Source organism: Coffea arabica, chromosome 9e (genome assembly GCF_036785885.1).
Source record: "Coffea arabica cultivar ET-39 chromosome 9e, Coffea Arabica ET-39 HiFi, whole genome shotgun sequence".
NCBI classification, from domain to species: domain Eukaryota; kingdom Viridiplantae; phylum Streptophyta; class Magnoliopsida; order Gentianales; family Rubiaceae; genus Coffea; species Coffea arabica.
Genome location: NC_092327.1, coordinates 33,795,112 through 33,814,027, shown reverse-complemented (window position 1 = coordinate 33,814,027; position 18,916 = coordinate 33,795,112). Strand labels below are relative to the sequence as shown.

The 18,916-nt window shown below is 36.0% G+C and overlaps 2 protein-coding genes across 2 annotated transcripts; one reads left to right on the top strand and one right to left on the bottom strand.

The window, feature by feature from the left end:
- The first annotated feature begins 5,143 nt into the window (after positions 1 to 5,143).
- On the top strand, positions 5,144 to 9,960 carry LOC113709817 (protein argonaute 2-like). Its single transcript, XM_072065853.1, has 3 exons — positions 5,144 to 6,162; positions 6,250 to 7,447; positions 8,038 to 9,960. The coding sequence occupies exons 1-3, from the start codon at positions 5,589 to 5,591 to the stop codon at positions 9,491 to 9,493; spliced, it is 3,228 nt and encodes a 1,075-aa protein (XP_071921954.1). The 5' UTR covers positions 5,144 to 5,588; the 3' UTR covers positions 9,494 to 9,960.
- Positions 9,961 to 10,153: 193 nt separating this feature from the next.
- On the bottom strand, positions 10,154 to 15,030 carry LOC113709818 (putative E3 ubiquitin-protein ligase LIN). The gene is made up of 7 exons (XM_027232673.2): positions 13,780 to 15,030; positions 13,506 to 13,641; positions 12,442 to 13,412; positions 12,181 to 12,328; positions 11,812 to 12,096; positions 11,126 to 11,435; positions 10,154 to 10,483 (listed from the first exon to the last, which is right to left on the bottom strand). Exons 1-7 carry the CDS (start codon positions 14,859 to 14,861, stop codon positions 10,353 to 10,355), a joined length of 3,063 nt encoding a protein of 1,020 aa, XP_027088474.1. The 5' UTR covers positions 14,862 to 15,030; the 3' UTR covers positions 10,154 to 10,352.
- Between the last annotated feature and the right edge of the window lie 3,886 nt (positions 15,031 to 18,916).

Genomic DNA, 18,916 nt, shown 5'->3' with positions numbered 1-18,916 from the left:
TATGCTTCTTTTTTCACGTGTCCAAATTTTAAGCCCAACAATTACTTAATGTTGGTTTTGTGAATAGCCTTTCCCTGTGTTATGCTGGTCCATTTGTGATGTTGATGTTGTGAACCGGAAAATGATGCGAAACATAGCACAAATATGATGGTTCTTAAACATCGAATCATAAATGTTTTTTCCCTCATTTGAAAGATACCTACTATTAACCAACTGATAGCTACATATCAAACCATGATGCCTTTTACTTTGCAATTCTCTTCTAAATTTCCTGCCTCGACAATTAATTTAATTTGAATTTAAAACCTAATTTTGTACGTGTGACATATGTGCAAATATGATAGTAAATATGATAGTGTACGTACCGTCAATGCATATAAGATTAATCTTTTTTTTCTAATTTTAACTTTTTTAGATTTGAGTTAAGATTATCTTTGAGATTTAGAGAAAATTACAGTATTGGTATCAAATGTTTGAGGTATCAGCAGTTTTAACTCCTAAAGTTTGGACGAAAGCAAATCTAATACCTAATGTTTCAATTTCTAAGTACATTTATTCCAATTGATTGATTTTGGCAAATTATACAAGAATCTGGCCACATGAGTAGCACTTGCCAACGGCTAATTTTTTAGAAAAAAAAAGTGTTTCTAATTTCTCGACAAATTTAGTCCAATTGACTAGTTTTGGCAGATTGTTACCGAAATTTGATCACATGATTAGTACATGTCGGCGGTGGCTAAATTTTGAAAAAAGTATAGAAATGAAAGGGGAAAAAATAAGTATCTTTTTTAATTATAGATTATGGCCACAAACTTTGTTCTTTTTTTTTAAATATTTTTTTCTAAACTTAGCCGCTGGCATGCGCTGCTCACGTTTTCGGATTTTGGTCACAATTTCTCAAAACCGATCAATTAAATTAAATGTGCTTAGAAATTGAAACATTTGGTACTAGATTTACTTTTGTCCAAACTTTAGAGATTAAAACCACCTACGTTCCAAAAATTTGATGCCAAAACTGCAATTTTCTCTTGAGATTCTTGGGCTTCAAGAACCCTTGAGGTGGAGAAAAACCAAAGAAATTCCTTCGTGACTCTTGAGAAGGAAGGCAGCAGATGCATTACAAGTACAACGGGTGTGGAAAGGATAATGGCTTGAGCCTTGAGGTCCCTGAATTGATGCTTATAGGCTTCCACGAAAAAAGTTAACTAAAATAACCTTCTACTTTCCGACTTCTTTTCTATAGCTTTAACTCCCTCCACCGGCCCAACATGGACACTTTTGTTCTTTTCGGCGAGTCGCGTTTTCCTACAGCTATAGTGCTTTATTGCCTTATCTGTAAAGGTTATTATATTCTTCTTCAGATTTTTGGATCTTGGAAGAGGGGGAAAACCAAAGAGATTGCTTGGCGACGAAGAAAGCAAAAGAATTATATATAGGTGAGGGAAAGACATTGAAAAGTCTTTGAGAATGACTTGCACCAAATTGATTTCATTCTCATGGATGGACTCGGATGAAAAAATTTATTTAAAAAAATTCAATTATTATATAATAAATTTTATATACATTCACAGTGTATAGATTATCACCGTTAAATATATGAAATATTACTATCATTCGTCTAACGCTGACAATATATATTTTATCAGTATAAAAAAATTAATCCATTCTTATAAAATAGACATAGGCCTAATGATTTTTTTTTTTTTTTTTTTTTTTATCATGGTGTTCAATTCTTCCCAGTTAAGGCCAAGTCAATCCAATAATCAAATCACAAAATTTCTAACAGCCCTTTTTTAAATTCCACGACAATGACGTGATCCACCCACCAAAAACAAAAATGATAAAAGTATACGATATCCTAGGCCATAGAATCCTCGTAGAATGCAAAAAAGGGTACAGGACGTCCACCAATCAGCACACGTCACCTAAGCAATTCGTATGACAACTAACGTCATACGTAACCCACCATAAACATACATTCTTACGTCATGCCGCGTTACTTTTTGATAAGGTTTGTTTTCGTGTTCGTTATTTTTTCTCGAATGCATTAATATTGAGAAAAAGACCCATTGACCTTTTTTTTTTTTTTTTTCTTTTATCAATAGTCACTTATCTACCCCAGAGGCAAGGTTAAGGTTTGTATGGATTTAAAGGAAATCATTTAAAATGACAAGCTACATGTAGTAGCCAATGATGAGAGGTAAGATTTGAACTGTTGATTTCTACCAAATCTTAAAAACTTTGGTGATTTTTTTATGCAACTAAGGTCTTATTTGATAACTCAATTCAGTATTTAAATTTAATGGATTCAGATCTTAATATGTTTAGACGCGTTTGATAATGAAAACTTAAATATCTGAATTAACTAATTGATACTAAATTTCGTAGGTAAAACTTACTCTCAAAAATAAGTGATACACTATTCACTTATTACTTAATGTGATATACACTCAAAATGTACCACATTTAAGGCTTAACAATTCAATAACTTAATAATTCAGATTTTAGATTTTAGATTTTAGATTTTAATCTTCAAATTTCAATTTTATCAAACGCACGTGTTTATTATAAGTTTCGTAGACATGAACTAATTTATTCAGTATTATAACAATAAAAATTAGAAAATCATCTATAGCTTGTTATTTATTACTTCCTATGTTTTATTGAAAGTGTTCTATTTTCTATTTTGGGATGTCCCAAAATATATCTCATTGAGAAAATTAAAATACATTTTAGTCTTTTTCCAATATAGCCCTTTCTTCTAATCATATGCATATTACCATTCAAATTCAAAATTTGAATTTATGGGGGTAAAATTAGAAAGAGAAGTATCAATATCATAATTAAACCATTATTCCTAAAAAATTGAATTATCGAAACAGAACCAAGTATTTGGGACGGAGAAAATATGTGCTAAGTTACTAGGTCATCTAATAGTATAAAATATAGAATTGTTACTATTATGTATATGTGTAGATATGATGTAGATAATGTGTATACAATCAAATTGCCAAATGAACATTTGGATCATTTCTAATTCATATGATTGGACATATATGTAAAGTTCAAATTTAAGTAAATAAAGTTTTTTGATAGAAAATAGAAAAAGAAATCATGTTTTAATTCAAACTTCCATAGCAGAAATGGTAAGGGAAACAATAAAATGTCAAAACTTTTGGGGGCAATTTTAAATCTAGATAGAATATTTTGAAAATTCAAGAGGAGCAAAAGTGAGACAATAATAAAAATAAATAAATTTATTGTAAGTTATTTTATAATTTTTGAAAAATTGAGATAGTGCAATTGCACCCGTGAAATGACTATAGCTACGTCCTTGATGCATCTACCATAATGACATATGATGTCATTTTAAATTTATTCCTCTTACTTTCTTCTCAAAACTCTTCTCTCTCTCTCTCTCTTTAAAGCTCAAAACTCTTCTTAATCTTTAGGAGATCTGATAATTAGAAACATGAGCAGATGTCCATGAAATTATAATTATTTTATCTCATTTTTCATTTTGGAACTTTATAATATAATTTTTATTATTCTTCAAATCTGGAGTATCCTTTCTGCATATCTGTTTTTTGATATTTATTTATGTTTGATGATATATAATTTCTGCCATTAATGCAGATTTTAATGAAATTATGATATTTGATCAAAAAAATTTTGTTACCAAAAAAAAAGAGAGTAACTCCTATCACCAACATGAAAATTTTTCGCTTCTTCAACCTTTATAGACATAAAATATAAGATATATTTCCTACATTAACAGTGTATATACTGTCATCCCTGAATGAATGATAACTATGCAAATTTTGAATTCAAAATCTAACTTTTGCTTATGTGACATAGATTTACTGGTAGTAATGTATGCGCTCTCAGTGTATATAAGAATTATTCTACAATATATACTATTTCTTATTCTTTTCTTATTAGAGTGAAAATTTTCGTTTATCTATCTTTCTAGCATAAGAGACATAAATTACTCTAACGTCTTGACTGTCAATAATCTCAACTTTAATAAAGCACATAGAGTTATTATTATTATTTTTTTTTTATTCTCTGGCGAAGGTTCAAAAGTACTTTCTCCGACACATTGACGTCATTTGAACAAATTCACCAAACAATTTGTTTTAGGGAATAAGGCAGTGGGAGTGAAAGGCATCAAGTCTTAGAAGTGTGAGTTTCATCTAACTATATGTTATCGTATTTATTCACTATTTGTGAGCAAGTTGTAATCTTGTAAAAAAATAACTTAATGCTGTTGATCCCATCATCGTGGGATAGTTATAGTTATTTGAAAAATAACCAGAAAAAAAATAATTAGGTTTTAATTATGAGTAAATTTTTTATACACTATCAGTGTTAGTGCATGACTTTTTTTCTAATTATTAGTGACATACATCTATGATTGCTAGTGTCAAAAAAAATAAATATATCAGTACACTATTAATCCATAAAAATTAATACTTTAATTATATAACACCATCTCTCTCTTACAGATAAATGTTCTAATGACCCTTAAAATAATTTGTAACAACATTGGTCCCAAGGTTGACTCTTAGAAAAATGGTTATGATTGTTTGGTTTGCAATTTATTTACACGTACAAATTTACTTGTATCATATTAACACGTTTTTTAACTATTTTTTTAATTTTACGTACATCATATTAAAAAGTACTATATTATTTTTTTAAAAAAAATTATCCCAAATAATCTCCTATCCAAACACACTATTTTTTAACTTAAGCACAAGTAAAACATTCTATCATGCAGATTATTGTGTTTGGATAGCAAATTATTCCAAATAATATTTTTTTTGCATCATAAACACATTTTTCAATCCAACTTTTTATATTTTCAACCACATTTTTATCTCATATAAATCACATTACAAAATATGCTATAATAATTATTCCAAATAATACTCTATCCAAACAAACCTTCATTTCAACAAATTTAAAAATTTTTTTTTTTAAATCAAATCCAAAACATTTTGCTTATACTTCCTTCCCTCCGCCTTTAAACTTAACTTGATAATTTGTGAAACCTTTAATCATCTATTTTAATGAGAATTTCTTGCATGTTGGGTCAAGACAACCCAAGTCAAATGATAGCTCGTCCAAGCGAAGTAGCAAAATCAACACGAATATTCCCTTTTTCTCCAGGATCACCATCCCACCACTGTCACTTTCTCACGAAATCTTGCATCATTTGCTCCGTCTCTTCCTCCCGCTTTCCCCTACCCTTACACTCATTCCAATTCCCTTTCCCTCGGTTTTCATCGACCTCTCCGGAACCTTCTTGATCCTTCCCGTTTTCCCTCATTTTACCTTTCCCTCCCCATCACTTTTTCCATTTCCTCCTTTCTACTTTTGTTCTTTCATGATTCTTGCCCACGAAGTAAAACCCTTTCCCGTCATTTCAGTTCTTGAACTCATCTTCTTGACTCTAAGTCACCTGCTACTCAGTCTACTCCTACTAGTATTTAAATTGGAAACAACCCATTTGCTTAATCCTCGCAGATTCTCTCAAACTTTTGTTTTTTAGCACTCTGATTTTATTGCATTTTTAAGCAAGAATGGAAGGAAAAAACTACGGCCGCGGAGGAACTGGTGGTGGCTCCTCTGGTCGTGGTCGGGGTGGTGGTGGTGCTGGTCGTGGTCGTGGTCGTGGTCGTAGCAGTGGAGGTGACGACCAGAGTTATGGAGGTAGACGGGGAAGGGGTCGTGGGACCCACATGGGTGGTGGTTACGATAGCAGGTTTCCAGGCGGTGGCGAGTCGGATCGGAGTTATAGGGGTCAGTACGACCAGCGTCAAGGGGACAGCGGTGGTCGTGGAGCTTGGGGTCGTGGGGCCCACGAGGGTGGCTATGCTCCGGCTGTCAGTGGTGGTGGGAGTGAAATGGATCAGCGTTACCGGGGTCAGTACCCCCAGCTGGAGGGTGGTAGAGGAGCTAGGGGTCCTGGGACCCAAGTGGCTGGCGGCGTCGGCGGCGGTGAGTTCATCCAGAAACTGCAGCAGCCAAGTGGCGGTGGTGTGGGACCCAGTGGCAGAGGGGCTTGGACTGGTAGGCCGTGGGGTCCATCTGCTTCTTCATCAAGTGCTCCGGCTCAGTATCAGCCCCGGCCTCAGCATCCTCAACCTACTCCTGGTATTGAGCTACCTTTTTTTTTTGTTGGAAGTTTCATTCGTTCTATAACTTGTACACGTTATAATTTTCCTATTTGTGCACATGAAGCTCTGTCGGACGTTCAGTCACTAAGGATTTCAGAGGAGAAGCCACTATCAGCTGAGGGGAAACCAGATAACAAACTTCTGCCTATCAAAAGGCCTGACAGGGGAATTCTTGCTGTCAGGACTGTCAAGCTTCTTGCTAATCATTTTCCAGTGAAATTCAACTCTGAGGGAATTATTACCCATTATGATGTCGATATTCAACAAGTTATGCCCGGTGGAAATCAGCCTCACAGGAGATCAATTCCCAAGGCTCTTTTGTCCTTGATTAAAGACAAGCTGTTTTCTGACGAGGGGTTCCCGGTAGATATGGTTACCTATGATGGGGAGAAGAATATTTTCAGTGCTGTTTCACTCCCCACTGGGGAATTCAAAGTTGAATTATCTGATGGGGAAGAGAATGTTCGCACTTATAAATTCGTCATCCAAAAAGTGAATCAGCTTAAGCTCTCTAACTTGAAAGACTACCTGTGTGGAAACCTCCCACATATTCCTCGTGATATACTGCAGGCCATGGACTTGGTCATGAAGCATAACCCGTCTATGCATAGGATCCCCGTAGGGCGAAGCTTTTTCTCCAAGAACGAACGCGGGGATGATCTTGGTCATGGGATTGCCGCATATAGAGGCTTCTACCAGAGCTTGAAGCCTACCTCGAACGGTCTAGCGCTGTGTTTGGACTACTCAGTTTTGGCATTCCGAAAGCCTCTGCCAGTTATCGACTTCCTGAAAGAGAATGTTGAAGGATTTCGAGGAGTGAATGATGTTATGAGGATGAGACGACAGGTTGAAAGTGCTTTGAAAGGGTTGAAAGTAAGAGTAACACATCGTAAAACCAAACAAAAGTATACCATATCAGGGCTCACCCGAGACATTACACGTTTGATTAAATTTTCACTTGTAGATCCAGATGGCCAGGTGCCACCAAGAGAAGTCAGCCTTGTTGACTACTTCAGGCAGAAATATGAGGAGAAAATTGCCCATCTCGATATTCCTTGCTTAGACCTTGGGAGAAAAGACAAGAAAAATGATGTACCAATGGAATTTTGTGTCTTGGTCGAAGGTCAGAGGTATTCCAAGGAATACTTGGAAAGAAATGAGAAAGATGCAGCCGTGTTATTAAAGCAAATATCGTTGGCTCCACCGGCAGTAAGAAAACGTACAATCTGTGACATGGTGCAGGCTGAGGATGGACCTGATGGGTATGTACCACTCAAAAAATCTCTTATGCATGGTCACTTTATCATTTATATCTTTTTGGTCTTTGCATAATGCAGCTTAGAAGATAATTTAAAATTTTAGGATAGTTCACTTTGGTGGAGGTAGAATCCCTGTGTCTGTGATTATAAAGACCGACTGTTCTTGAACTTGCTTGGTGAGCCAATCTTTAGATTGGTTGTACTATATATATATTCTTCAAATATTTTTTGGTCAAGCCCTTTGTTCCTCAAGTCTAGCGTTGAACAATGTGCTATAGGTACTGTTGCATTTGTCTATTGATAATTTCACTAGTGATTTTACGTTTTTCATGGAATGATCTATATGTAAGGCAAACAATTAGTCCATTATGATGGTGCTTGGATCATGTGGGATTGGAGTCCTGATATAATTAAAACCCCTATATGACCTTATATGGTGAAACATGTGCATCTGGTAAACCTACAACAGTTTTGATGCGTGTGAACTTACCTGGTGGGCACTATGTATCATTTTGCATAGGACATGTGATTGCTGCCGTATGTTTGTTGCATATGACCCAGCTCATTGAGATTTTACCTTTGAAATGATGCAGAATTGTTGCTAAAGGCTTCAATATGCAACTTGAAAAATGTATGACATCTGTTGGAGGTCGAGTCCTCGGTGCACCTGAGTTGAAGCTAGGTGGTAAAAATGGCAATGTATATCCTGTAAGAGTTGACCAGGAGAAATGCCAGTGGAACCTTGTTGACAAATGTGTAGTACAAGGAAAACCAGTTGAGCGGTGGGCTTTGATAGATTTTACTTCATCAAGCCGTTACAGACTGCGAAAAGAAGACTTCATCGGGAACCTAATACAGCGTGCACGGAGACTGGGAATGCATATGCAGGAGCCTCTTGTTTGTCACTCGACTGGAATGGATGAATTCTATTCCGTTGATAGAATTGATGCCCTTCTTAGAAAGGTTATTGCTGATGCTAGACCTAGAAGTGGTTCACAGGGTACGCTGCAAATCATTGTCTGTGTAATGGCTGGAAAGGATCCTGGATATAAGTATCTTAAATGGGTCTCTGAGACACGAATTGGTGTGGTGACTCAGTGTTGTTTGTGCTCTCAAGCAAACAGGGGACAAGACCAGTATTTGGCAAATCTTTGTCTCAAGATTAATGCAAAGCTTGGAGGCAGCAATGTGGAGCTCAATGATAGGCTTCCTAATTTTGCTGATCAAGATTATGTTATGTTCATTGGGGCTGATGTGAATCATCCGGCTGCACGAAACTCTACATGTCCATCAATAGCAGCAGTTGTGGGCACAATTAACTGGCCTGCTGCCAATCGATATGCTGCAAGGGTTCAGCCCCAAGAGCACCGCAAGGAAAAGATCGTTAATTTTGGAAGTATTTGTCGTGATCTAGTTAGTACTTATGCCAAGCTCAACAAGATCAGACCAAAAAGAATTGTCGTATTCCGAGATGGTGTTAGTGAGGGGCAGTTTGATATGGTGCTAAATGAGGAGTTACTTGATCTAAAACGGGCCATCTGTGATGAGAATTATCAACCAACAATCACCCTTGTTGTGGCACAAAAGAGACACCACACTCGACTTTTCCTTGAAGGTGGGAGGGATAATAGAGTGGGAAATGTTCCTCCAGGAACCGTTGTGGACACAACAATTGTTCATCCCTTTGAGTTCGACTTCTACCTTTGTAGCCATTACGGAACCCTTGGGACGAGCAAGCCTACGCACTATTATGTTCTTTGGGATGAAAATGCGTTCACATCCGACAGGTTGCATCAGCTCATATACAATATGTGCTTCACTTATGCTCGATGCACTAAGCCCGTTTCACTAGTTCCGCCAGTCTATTATGCTGACCTTGTCGCCTACCGCGGACGAATGTTCCAAGAGGTAGTAATGGAGCAACCTCCAGCATCGTCTCCATCATCATCTTCTGCAACACCATCTGTATCATTGTCATCTTCTGCTTCGTTTGATCACAATTTCTATACTCTGCATCCAGACCTCCAAAATGTCATGTTTTTCGTCTAGGCAGCCTCGTCAAGGCTGTCAGTCTCCTCCACTCTGGAGTAACGGAGATTGTTCACTCAAAGGAATACCCCGAAAACGCCGATCCAATCTCCTTTTCTAATCAACTAGCAAAGGAGTTTGTACGTGAATCTAATGGGTTTTCATGCCTTCTGCCCTCTGATGCTCGTCAGAGGATTTGTGCACCTCTTTTTTTTATCACTTAAGCGTTGAGTTAGCTATATAAATAAAGACATTTCATGTTTTCAGATGATGGTTGGCTAGTCCATATCTTCATTGTCGTTAGGTGTGAGTGTGTTAGTTCTGAGAATTTGAGTCATGTTTTCCTTTAGGAACTACTGTCTTGTAAAATTCGGTTTGTGGCTTTAAATTGTTCTGAGTATCTGTTGTCCTGTGGTCATGCACGAGTTATAGTGCAGCAGGAATGTAAAATGTTGGAACCCTGTTAGTTTATGACCTGTTCTTCGATCCTTCTTTTTGTTTCTGACCTGTTTCTATCAAGTGAAAAATAACTGAGAATAATTAATAATAAAAAATCCTCGAATTTAATAACAAAAATAGCCAGAATTCCAAAATTTTCACCCTTCACCTATATAATAAGCAAATTTACACTACTAAATTATGGTCTTGTACAGGAGTTCCTTCTCAATCTGGAAATGAGAGTAGGGAATATATGGATTTTCATTCAAGTAGGCTTCAAATAAGGCCGAAAGAAAAAAGTGAGGAAAAAAATTTACAGTTTATTTATATATTACACGCTCAATAAACAAATAATTGCCGTGGAAAAGAGGGGGAAACAAAAATTGTACAAGGCCTGCCTATGATCAGTCAAATGGACTAATTTTTCAGTGAAAACTGTCATCTACGCACCAGAATTTGAACTACTTGTGATGACTGAAATGAGCTCCTTTGCTGTCCATGTCACTTGGGAGAGATTGTCAAGCTCATTTACCAACTCTTTAGTCATCAATCTCTGTAAGCTATCCACTCCATCTGTGTTAAAAGTGACAAAAAGGAAAAAAAAAAAAAAGAGGAGGGCAAATAATGTTAATGTAACCTTTTGTCAGTATCTTCAATTTTATTCCGTCCCTCCGTCCCATTTTAATACTTCTAGTTTTTTTTTTCACAATTTAAGAAAAAGTAGTTAACTTTGTTGAAAAAATAAATGTAGGTTGCTATTTTTCTAAAATACCCTTATATTAAATAGAGTACAACTTTATATTAATTATTCATGAAAACTTGAATTGATGGTTTATGGGAACTTGAATTGATGATCAAAAAAGAATCAATTCTCATTCACATATCAATATGTTTTGAAAAATCTAAATGTATTAAATGGCGTAGGTTATATTCAATAACAACCTATATTAAATAAGGTAGTCTATACTAATAACAACTTACCTTGAATAAGGGTATTTCAGATAAATTAAAAGATAACTACATTCTTCAATTAGAAAGTGGACTACAATTTGGGACAGACGAAAAAGGAAAACAGGACTATCAAAGTGGGATGGAGGGAGTATTATTTTTCTCATTCTGAAACTTTTTCTTGTTCCTTGTTTTTCTGCACAGCTTAGTAATCAGATCATAAAACATGTCCTTTGATGTTATCATTGATTGATTATTATCTCATACCTGAACCCTTCAGGAGATTGAGCAGTGAAAAGGAAGCAAGAATTCTTTCCTCCATACTATTCTCATAGTTCAGAGCTTCTATTAGCTGTGGCGCAAGAATTGAGCATGCTAAAGGCTGAAGACTTCTTTCTCCAGACCAATGGAGAAAACTGCTTATCCAGGTAACAGTAACTAGGCTTGCTCTTGCTAAACGAGGTATGCCATTGGCCATGGAATCTGATAGAGCAACAAGTAAATTCCTTCTGCCACTTTTAAGCAGAATCATTGCTGTTCTCCTTCGCCAGTTTTCTGCTTCTTCATCCTCTCTCACCTGTAAAATGTTGGCATAAAATCAATCCCACAGTGATAAGGAATTTAATGAGATGAAACAGACCAGCATACGAGGTAATTAAGGAAGGACCATCCTATATAGTATATAGTTCTTGCCACTTGACTACATCTAAAATAGAGACTTTGAAAGTCCAAGATTTGTTGCATCATTATCAAAATCATGCAACATTTAAATCCCATAACAGCACCCGAAGGGATTTATGGGGAGAGATTTGGAACTAGTAAAACTTCATTTTCATGTGCCTCGTCTTCTATTATTTCGCTTCATATCAAACCGTTGAACACCTCACTGGAGTTGAAGCTGAAGAACACAAAAGTTGCTTTTGTGACCATTTTGGAAGCATGAAGCGACATACCAGGTTTGTGAAGTTATTGAATGCAACCTTGTTGCAGCTGAATGCGTCCAATGAGTTTTCATCAAAGCCTGCTTGTTTTAAGAGCCATTTTTCAGCAACTGGCTCTCCTGTATATGAAAAGTGACCTGCTAATATCAAGAGAGTCCTGGCTGACTGCTCCTGGACTTGCTCATTAAGCACTTGACAGTCCATTGCTTTTACAATTTCCTCTACAGCTTCACATCTATAAACACTACACTCAGAAGAATCTCCTGACAATTCAAGTCCAAGTAAGCTAGGATCTCCCTGCAGAAGTTGATGTATGTGTCAGACGCATGCTGGATATCTAACGATGGAAAATCCAAGTGAAGGACTAGCTTTCCATCTTACCAAAATATCAAGCTGTAACAGTATTGCTGCAACCAGAGGACGTTCTTCTGGTTGAGCCTTCTGAAGGTAGACCAACAAAATGTGTAAGGCATTCATTCTGCCCCATCCTTTGATCAGTTTACTTAGCAATTCAATTCTTTCATGATGCCTGGATTTGACAAATATGCAATATGAGTTTGATAAAATGCATTCCATTTACTAGTCCTTTCTCAATTTTCCCTATCTTCATGGAAGAAATATGCACAAGATAAAGGATCTTACCTATGAAGGCAGAAGAGCTCTGTTAGCAAAGCAAATGCTCGATTTTGAGTTTTCTTGTCTTTGAGGGCAAGGAGGGAAATGAAGGCTTGATTGTTGAAATTTTGGGCAAGATAGTGGCGACAACTTCCATCAGCCTGAATACAATAATAGATGATTGATGCAGCTTTGTTCTTTTCAACTATGTCCCCTATCTCCACCCTTCTCAGCAGCAAGTTCAATCCGCCAACAGCAACAACATATCTAGCATTCTCCATATTTTTATCTTCATCAAAACAATTAAGAAGTTGATCTAAGAAATAATATGCCGCCACTTGAGGACTGCAATGGATGGTAAATAAGGTTTGCAAATGATCCCCAAATTCTAATATCCGGAGGACCAGTGGAATCCATTCCATTGCTATCATCTGTTTTGCCTTTGGCTTGACTAGATAGAGGAGAATCGAAGCTTTCAGAAATAGACTGTTGTCCCTCAACAGTCTTGCAAAGATATCAAGCTGGGGGTCAAAATTCATTATGATATTTGCATTCAACTCTTGTTTCGTCACAATTTGTGCTAATAGTGAGATTGCAAGTTCTAAGATTTCATCATCGCTGGATGCAGACAAAACATCCATTATTGCTTCAATAACTTGTGCCTTAGATATTGCTGTTTCAACTGTAGGATCGCCATGAGAATTGAGCCAAGCATTGGCCATCAAACGGATTGCTGTTTCACAATCAGCAAGGCTATCAGAGGTGCAAATCGTTCTAACAGCTGTACTCAGGTCATTTGACAGAGATATTCGTCTTTTTCGATCCTTCTCTACTGAGGCATTGGGCAGTGTATTGTCTTTGCGTACTCCATGTTGTGCCATGTCACTCCTGCAATTGAAAAGGCGGAAGTAGTCTGATTTTTTGTTGTCCGGCCAAAGTTCAGCGTGTACTTTTCTGTCACTTAAGGTTGATGATCTTTGGCTGCCAAAAGATCTTGACTGCAGCAAAATTAAAACAAATATCAGGGAGGAGGAATCCTTTGAAGAACGTAAGCTAAATTTAGAACTTTTCTGGAGGTTCAAGTTACCTACTTCCATGTCAATTTTATCTTCCTTTCTGAAAAACTTCTCTTGGTCTTCTGGACATGAATGATAGCTTAAATTTTCGTGCTTGTCATTCCCCCACGTTGAATGCCTCTCCAGAATGGGGCCAAAAATAGCTCGATAACTTCAAAATTTGGACAATTAGTGAAGAAGAAAAAGGTTCAGATTGCAGAATATCAAAGTATGCAATAGATACATAGAAGTGTTTACCACTACATTTTTGCTCAATACATTTAACATAATGCATATCGCTATCGCTTACAGAGATGATTTGTTGGAAGAATGTGAACTAAAGGATTCAGAATGTCGCCTTGAAGGCGCACCATTCGCTGTTGAAGGCAGATGCACTGAAGGAACAGCAGGGGCTTTAGCACCATCCTTGAGCCACTCCTTGTAGTAAAGTGCAAACTTCTGCGTCCCAATGTCCATTTGGTCATTGTAAGCCTTGTCCAAAGCTTTCATTTTTGTTTCTTCGTCAGGATACATTGAGTTTGAAAGAGATTCAAGTTCCTCATTGTACCAAATCTTGATATGAAGAAGGTGAGGAAGAAACAGGTGCTCCCAAACTTCAGGGAGCAAATTTGTTCGAGCGATATGAGGCGAATCACAAAAAACTTGCAGGAGATGTCTTGCTGATACTCGATCACTTCTATATACCTTGTAAACAATTGATAAGTAGAGCTCTGCACAAGCGGCAAGCTGAGAATTTTGCCTCCTACATGTTGCACTTGTTCCATTCTTTGAGCTTTTAGAATTTACAGATGAAATAGTACTGCCTAATAGCCTAATGCAGTACTGCAATGACTTCACATTGAGTTCTTTTTCTGGCCCTTGATGTTCTACCAATCTCTCAACAACCTCAATCCCCGATTGCATATTCTCCAAATCTCCACTTTCTGAATCCTTATTCCTAGTAAAACAGGAGTAGCACTTAGCTCTTATGGTTTCGCGAAATTTCTTATCTCTCAAATACTGGCCAATGTAACCACTAAGTATAGAAACAACTGCTCTAATAGCTACTTCATCTAGTGCAGGCTCATTTCTCCTAAAGAATCCCTCATCTATAGTCCCTGTCATCGATATCCCTGAATCAGAGCCTGCTCTTCTTGTTGAAATAGACGCAACAGAACCATTACGTGATGAGGCCTTGCCGCTCTTCTGCTTGGGAGCGTCGAAGCTTCTTCGACGATCATGGCAAACATAAATAGGCAAAACAATGGACTCATCTCGTGCTCTTCTATCTCTGAACTTCACCTTCTTTTGATGACTTTTTATGTTGTCTTTCTGCCTCTCGAATCCTTCTTCGACTAGCAGTTCCTGCAGAGATGCCATGCTACTGTTCATTGGATAAGGAGGTGAAGGGCCAGAAGAAAGGCAGCTGTACAATCATTCCCTCGAAAGCCAGAGCAAACAATTATTGCAACTATAGTCAAAAGTTCAAGAATTGATGAAAGCCTCAGAGAAATAAGGACAAAAATGGATTGGCTGATGATTGGTAACGTCTTAGATTTTGTATCAAAACCGTTAAGCACGATATTCCTAGGAATTACACAAGACATATGAGTTGTACATTAATTTCTGATTTCGGTATCGGCAAAATTTAAGAACTGAAAATAGGATTTCAAAGTAATTTAATATGCTTTTTGGTCTTACAGAAATGGACCTGCCGGTTCAAAGTAGTTTATATATTGATTCCCGCCTGGGGACTGCCGGTTCTTGATGTTTAGGCAGCTGAAACAACCATGCATCATTAGATTTTTCTCTCTTTTGGTTTCTAAAGCGATTTTTATTCGTATAATGTATCGATTCTTGGCTTGAGTTCGATTTAAAACACTGAATTGTGATGCTCTATTTCGAGATATTGACTCGAGCTTAATCAATATCGAGTTCAATCGATGCATTTATCACATTTGCGAATCAGTTCAATTCACTTCCGGCCCTAGTCTACACAAAACATTACGTAAAATAGACTAATTAGGCTATGCATATTAATGCTGCATTTACATCACTAGAAGCTTGATAGTGATTAAACCCTCCTATCTTTCGAACACCATCATGGCCTCAGAATTACGTGGATGACAATAGTTATCACTGTTTAAGGTCCATCCACTTCAATGGAGGAATAGATCCTCCATTAGACAATTATATTCTAGGATTTGTTTCAACAAAAACTTTTGCATAACCCAAACCATTTTCAGAATAAATTAAATCAGAACATGTTAATCACTAATGTAATATCTAAATGGTACATAATTCTTCTTGAACAAACACAAGCAAGTGCTTCCAAAACATGATATATGAAATGCTTCTTTCTTAGCAGGTTGGACAACTTTGGAATTATTGGAGAAGTTGGCATAGAAAGCGATAATGGCAAACAGATGAGTTGCACTCGCGCTGAAGTGATAATCATCATGCATGTGCTTCTTGACCTTTTGTGGTCTTTGTTTCTTGTCCTTTCTTAACTTCCACCTCTCGTTTCAGAGGTGCCCTCTCTTTCTGGTGTCAAATATGGTCCCGTTCATTTCTGCATCAGAGTTGATCCACTGGTCCATAGTTTGTGGTATTAATTAAATTTTTGGAGGATTATTTTTTGGGCATCTTCATGCAAATTCTGTTATAGCAATTTTTTTTTCTTCGCTGAATATGATTGAGAAGTAAAAATGTGATTGCAAAATATGTTTGAAGTTTTTCAAGAATTGTTTGCGGTCGTTCATTTCATATTAGCGAGGCAAATCTTCGATGAAAAAGGGCAAATTCAGCTGCTTAAAATGCTTCTTCTTTTGCTTAACATGTTTACGGTCGATCATTTCAATCTGGGTTTATTTGGATAGAGTGTTATTTGAAATAATTAATATAGCACTTTTTGTGATGTGATATATGTGAAATAAAAAGATTATTGGCAATATGAAAAAGTGAGTTGAGAAATGTGTTAATGATGTAAGTGAAATATTATTTGAAAAAATTTGATATATTTCTCTTTTGTGAAAAGTAACAAGGAAAAAAGTTTTAATTTATCACTTTTTTTAATCTGTATTTTCTTTATTCGTGAATTTATACTATGAAGTCACCTATAAGAAGCAATTCAAAAAGACGATATTTCTAAACGATAGATACAAATATAAAAATTTTTAAAATCAAGGAGGTGTGCTATTTTTTAATTTGCTTTATCGCTTAAGTCGTAACTTAGTATAGAATTTTTCTTAATCAAAGAGATTATTTTGTACCTTAACACTTGGGGTCCATTTTGGGGGCACGAATGTGAGCTGGACTTCCCCTCGCTCGTGGAGTTCAAGTTCTCGTGTATAAGAAAAACTCCACGAAAAAGTTTTTCACTCCAAAACTCTTTATGTGAGTTGAGTGAAAAATTCTTTATGTGAGTTTAATGACTTTTTTAGCCACAAAAAAAGTTTTGATGATCAAAGCGCCATTTTGAATAATTGAGTGATCATTTCGGCCATTCACTCGTTATTAAATAATAGTCTAAGCAAATTATTAAATAATCGTCCCCCATTGCAATCATGACCTTGTTGAAAACTCGTCATGTTCGTCATGTATATTATTTAGTGGCGTAAATTTGAAGGTGGAGAAAAGAATTATTCTAGTGCCTTTTTCACATCACTCGATATGGACAAGTCTCCGTAAAAAAATCCCCCTTTCTTTGTGGAAAATGTAAATGATATATTATTTGCATATCACGTGACGAACTCTCGTACATTTTCCACGCTCTTGGTGTAAAGATGTCTCTATAAAAGATGTTCTTTATTTGTTGGGTCTAATCTGTCTAATCACTGCTCATTAGCACTTGTTAAGATATATTTCGAGTGTGTGTTTTTAAAAATATAAAATTAATTAAAAAAATAAATAAATATGAATAAAGATAGATAAAATTAAATAGGTAAAGTATATAAATATAAAAATAGTAATAAGGGTTTTTCTAACGGATGCTCACAGAGCACTCGTTAACACACTTACATTATATCTAATTTACCATGTATAAACACACACTAACAATTACTATTTTTTTTTTTTGCATTTATATACTTTTCATAATTAATCCTCTTGCATTTATACGTTTTCTGTAATTAATTAATGTTATATTTCAAAAAATCTAACATCTGAAATACATCTTAGTGAATGTCATATGCTTACCCCGTTAGATAGACCTTAGTAATAAATGTTAGTATGTCTATATATATGATAAGTTAGATAAATTTTAGGCGTTAACGAGTATCAAATGAACACTCATTAGAAAAACTCTTATGTATTTAGTGAAACGTAATTGGTACTTGTACATCATGTGACACTATGGTCCTGTTTGGCAAGTGAATTTTTTTGGTATTTGTCTAAAATTTTACTGTAACTTACTGTAGAAGTTTTCTAAAAACTTTTTGAAGTGTGTAAATTTTTGAATATTTTGAAGTGTATAGTTTAAAAACTTTGAAAAGTTTTTTGAGATTATTATAGTTAAAGTTTTTAAAAAACTCGTAGCAGACGAACTTGACAAAAAACTTGTCTGTCAAACAAGGCATATGATACGTGTTGTACATCTAGATTTCAAGTTCCCTGTATGGGAGAGTTCGTGCCCCGTTGATCACACGTCTAGTATGCGTTCAACGTCACTAACGAGTGAGTGCAAGAATAACTTGAAAGGCTTAGTCGTTACGGACTACCATGCAACAAACCAATACCTGCAGCCTAGCTGGGCTCACGCAGGCAACTGAGCCATACAGCCCTTTGCACACCATCTCGCACCAACTTTTGCCAGGATGAAGATCAAAGAACCAGGAGTTTGAGTATGTAATTTTAGTGATTAAATCCATCCCAGATATGTAAATGTTGTTTCCTTTATTTTAAAACAATTGCAGGAAAACTTGTATAACACTTTGAGTAATTTTTGCTATTACATGTATAATCTTTTATACACTGTCAGTGTATACACTTTGAAACTTAAATTTTACACGTGTCATATATCTAACCGTGATAGTGCATACACCCTCACTGTATATAAGATTTACTCTATATGGATTAATTTTATATATACTGACAGTATATATACTTTCACAATTAGATACATGACACATCATTCGAATTTGAATTTGAAACTCAAATTTTGCACATGTGTCGTATATTTAATCGTGATAATATATATACCGTTAGTGTACATGACATTTACTCTATATGTGTGTGTGTGTGTGCGCGCGGGGCTTTAGTAAATAGCTCACATCCAATTGTTGGATTTGAGAACCTATCTTAATATTTTTTTTTCCCTTGCTATAAATCCAAGTGCACCTTGCTTTTATTTCGTTGTGCCTCTATTAGCATTTCTTGTGTTTAATTGTTATTTGCTTGTGTGATTATAATGCCCTGAATTATTGGAGTAAGCTGCGAGCAAATTAAGC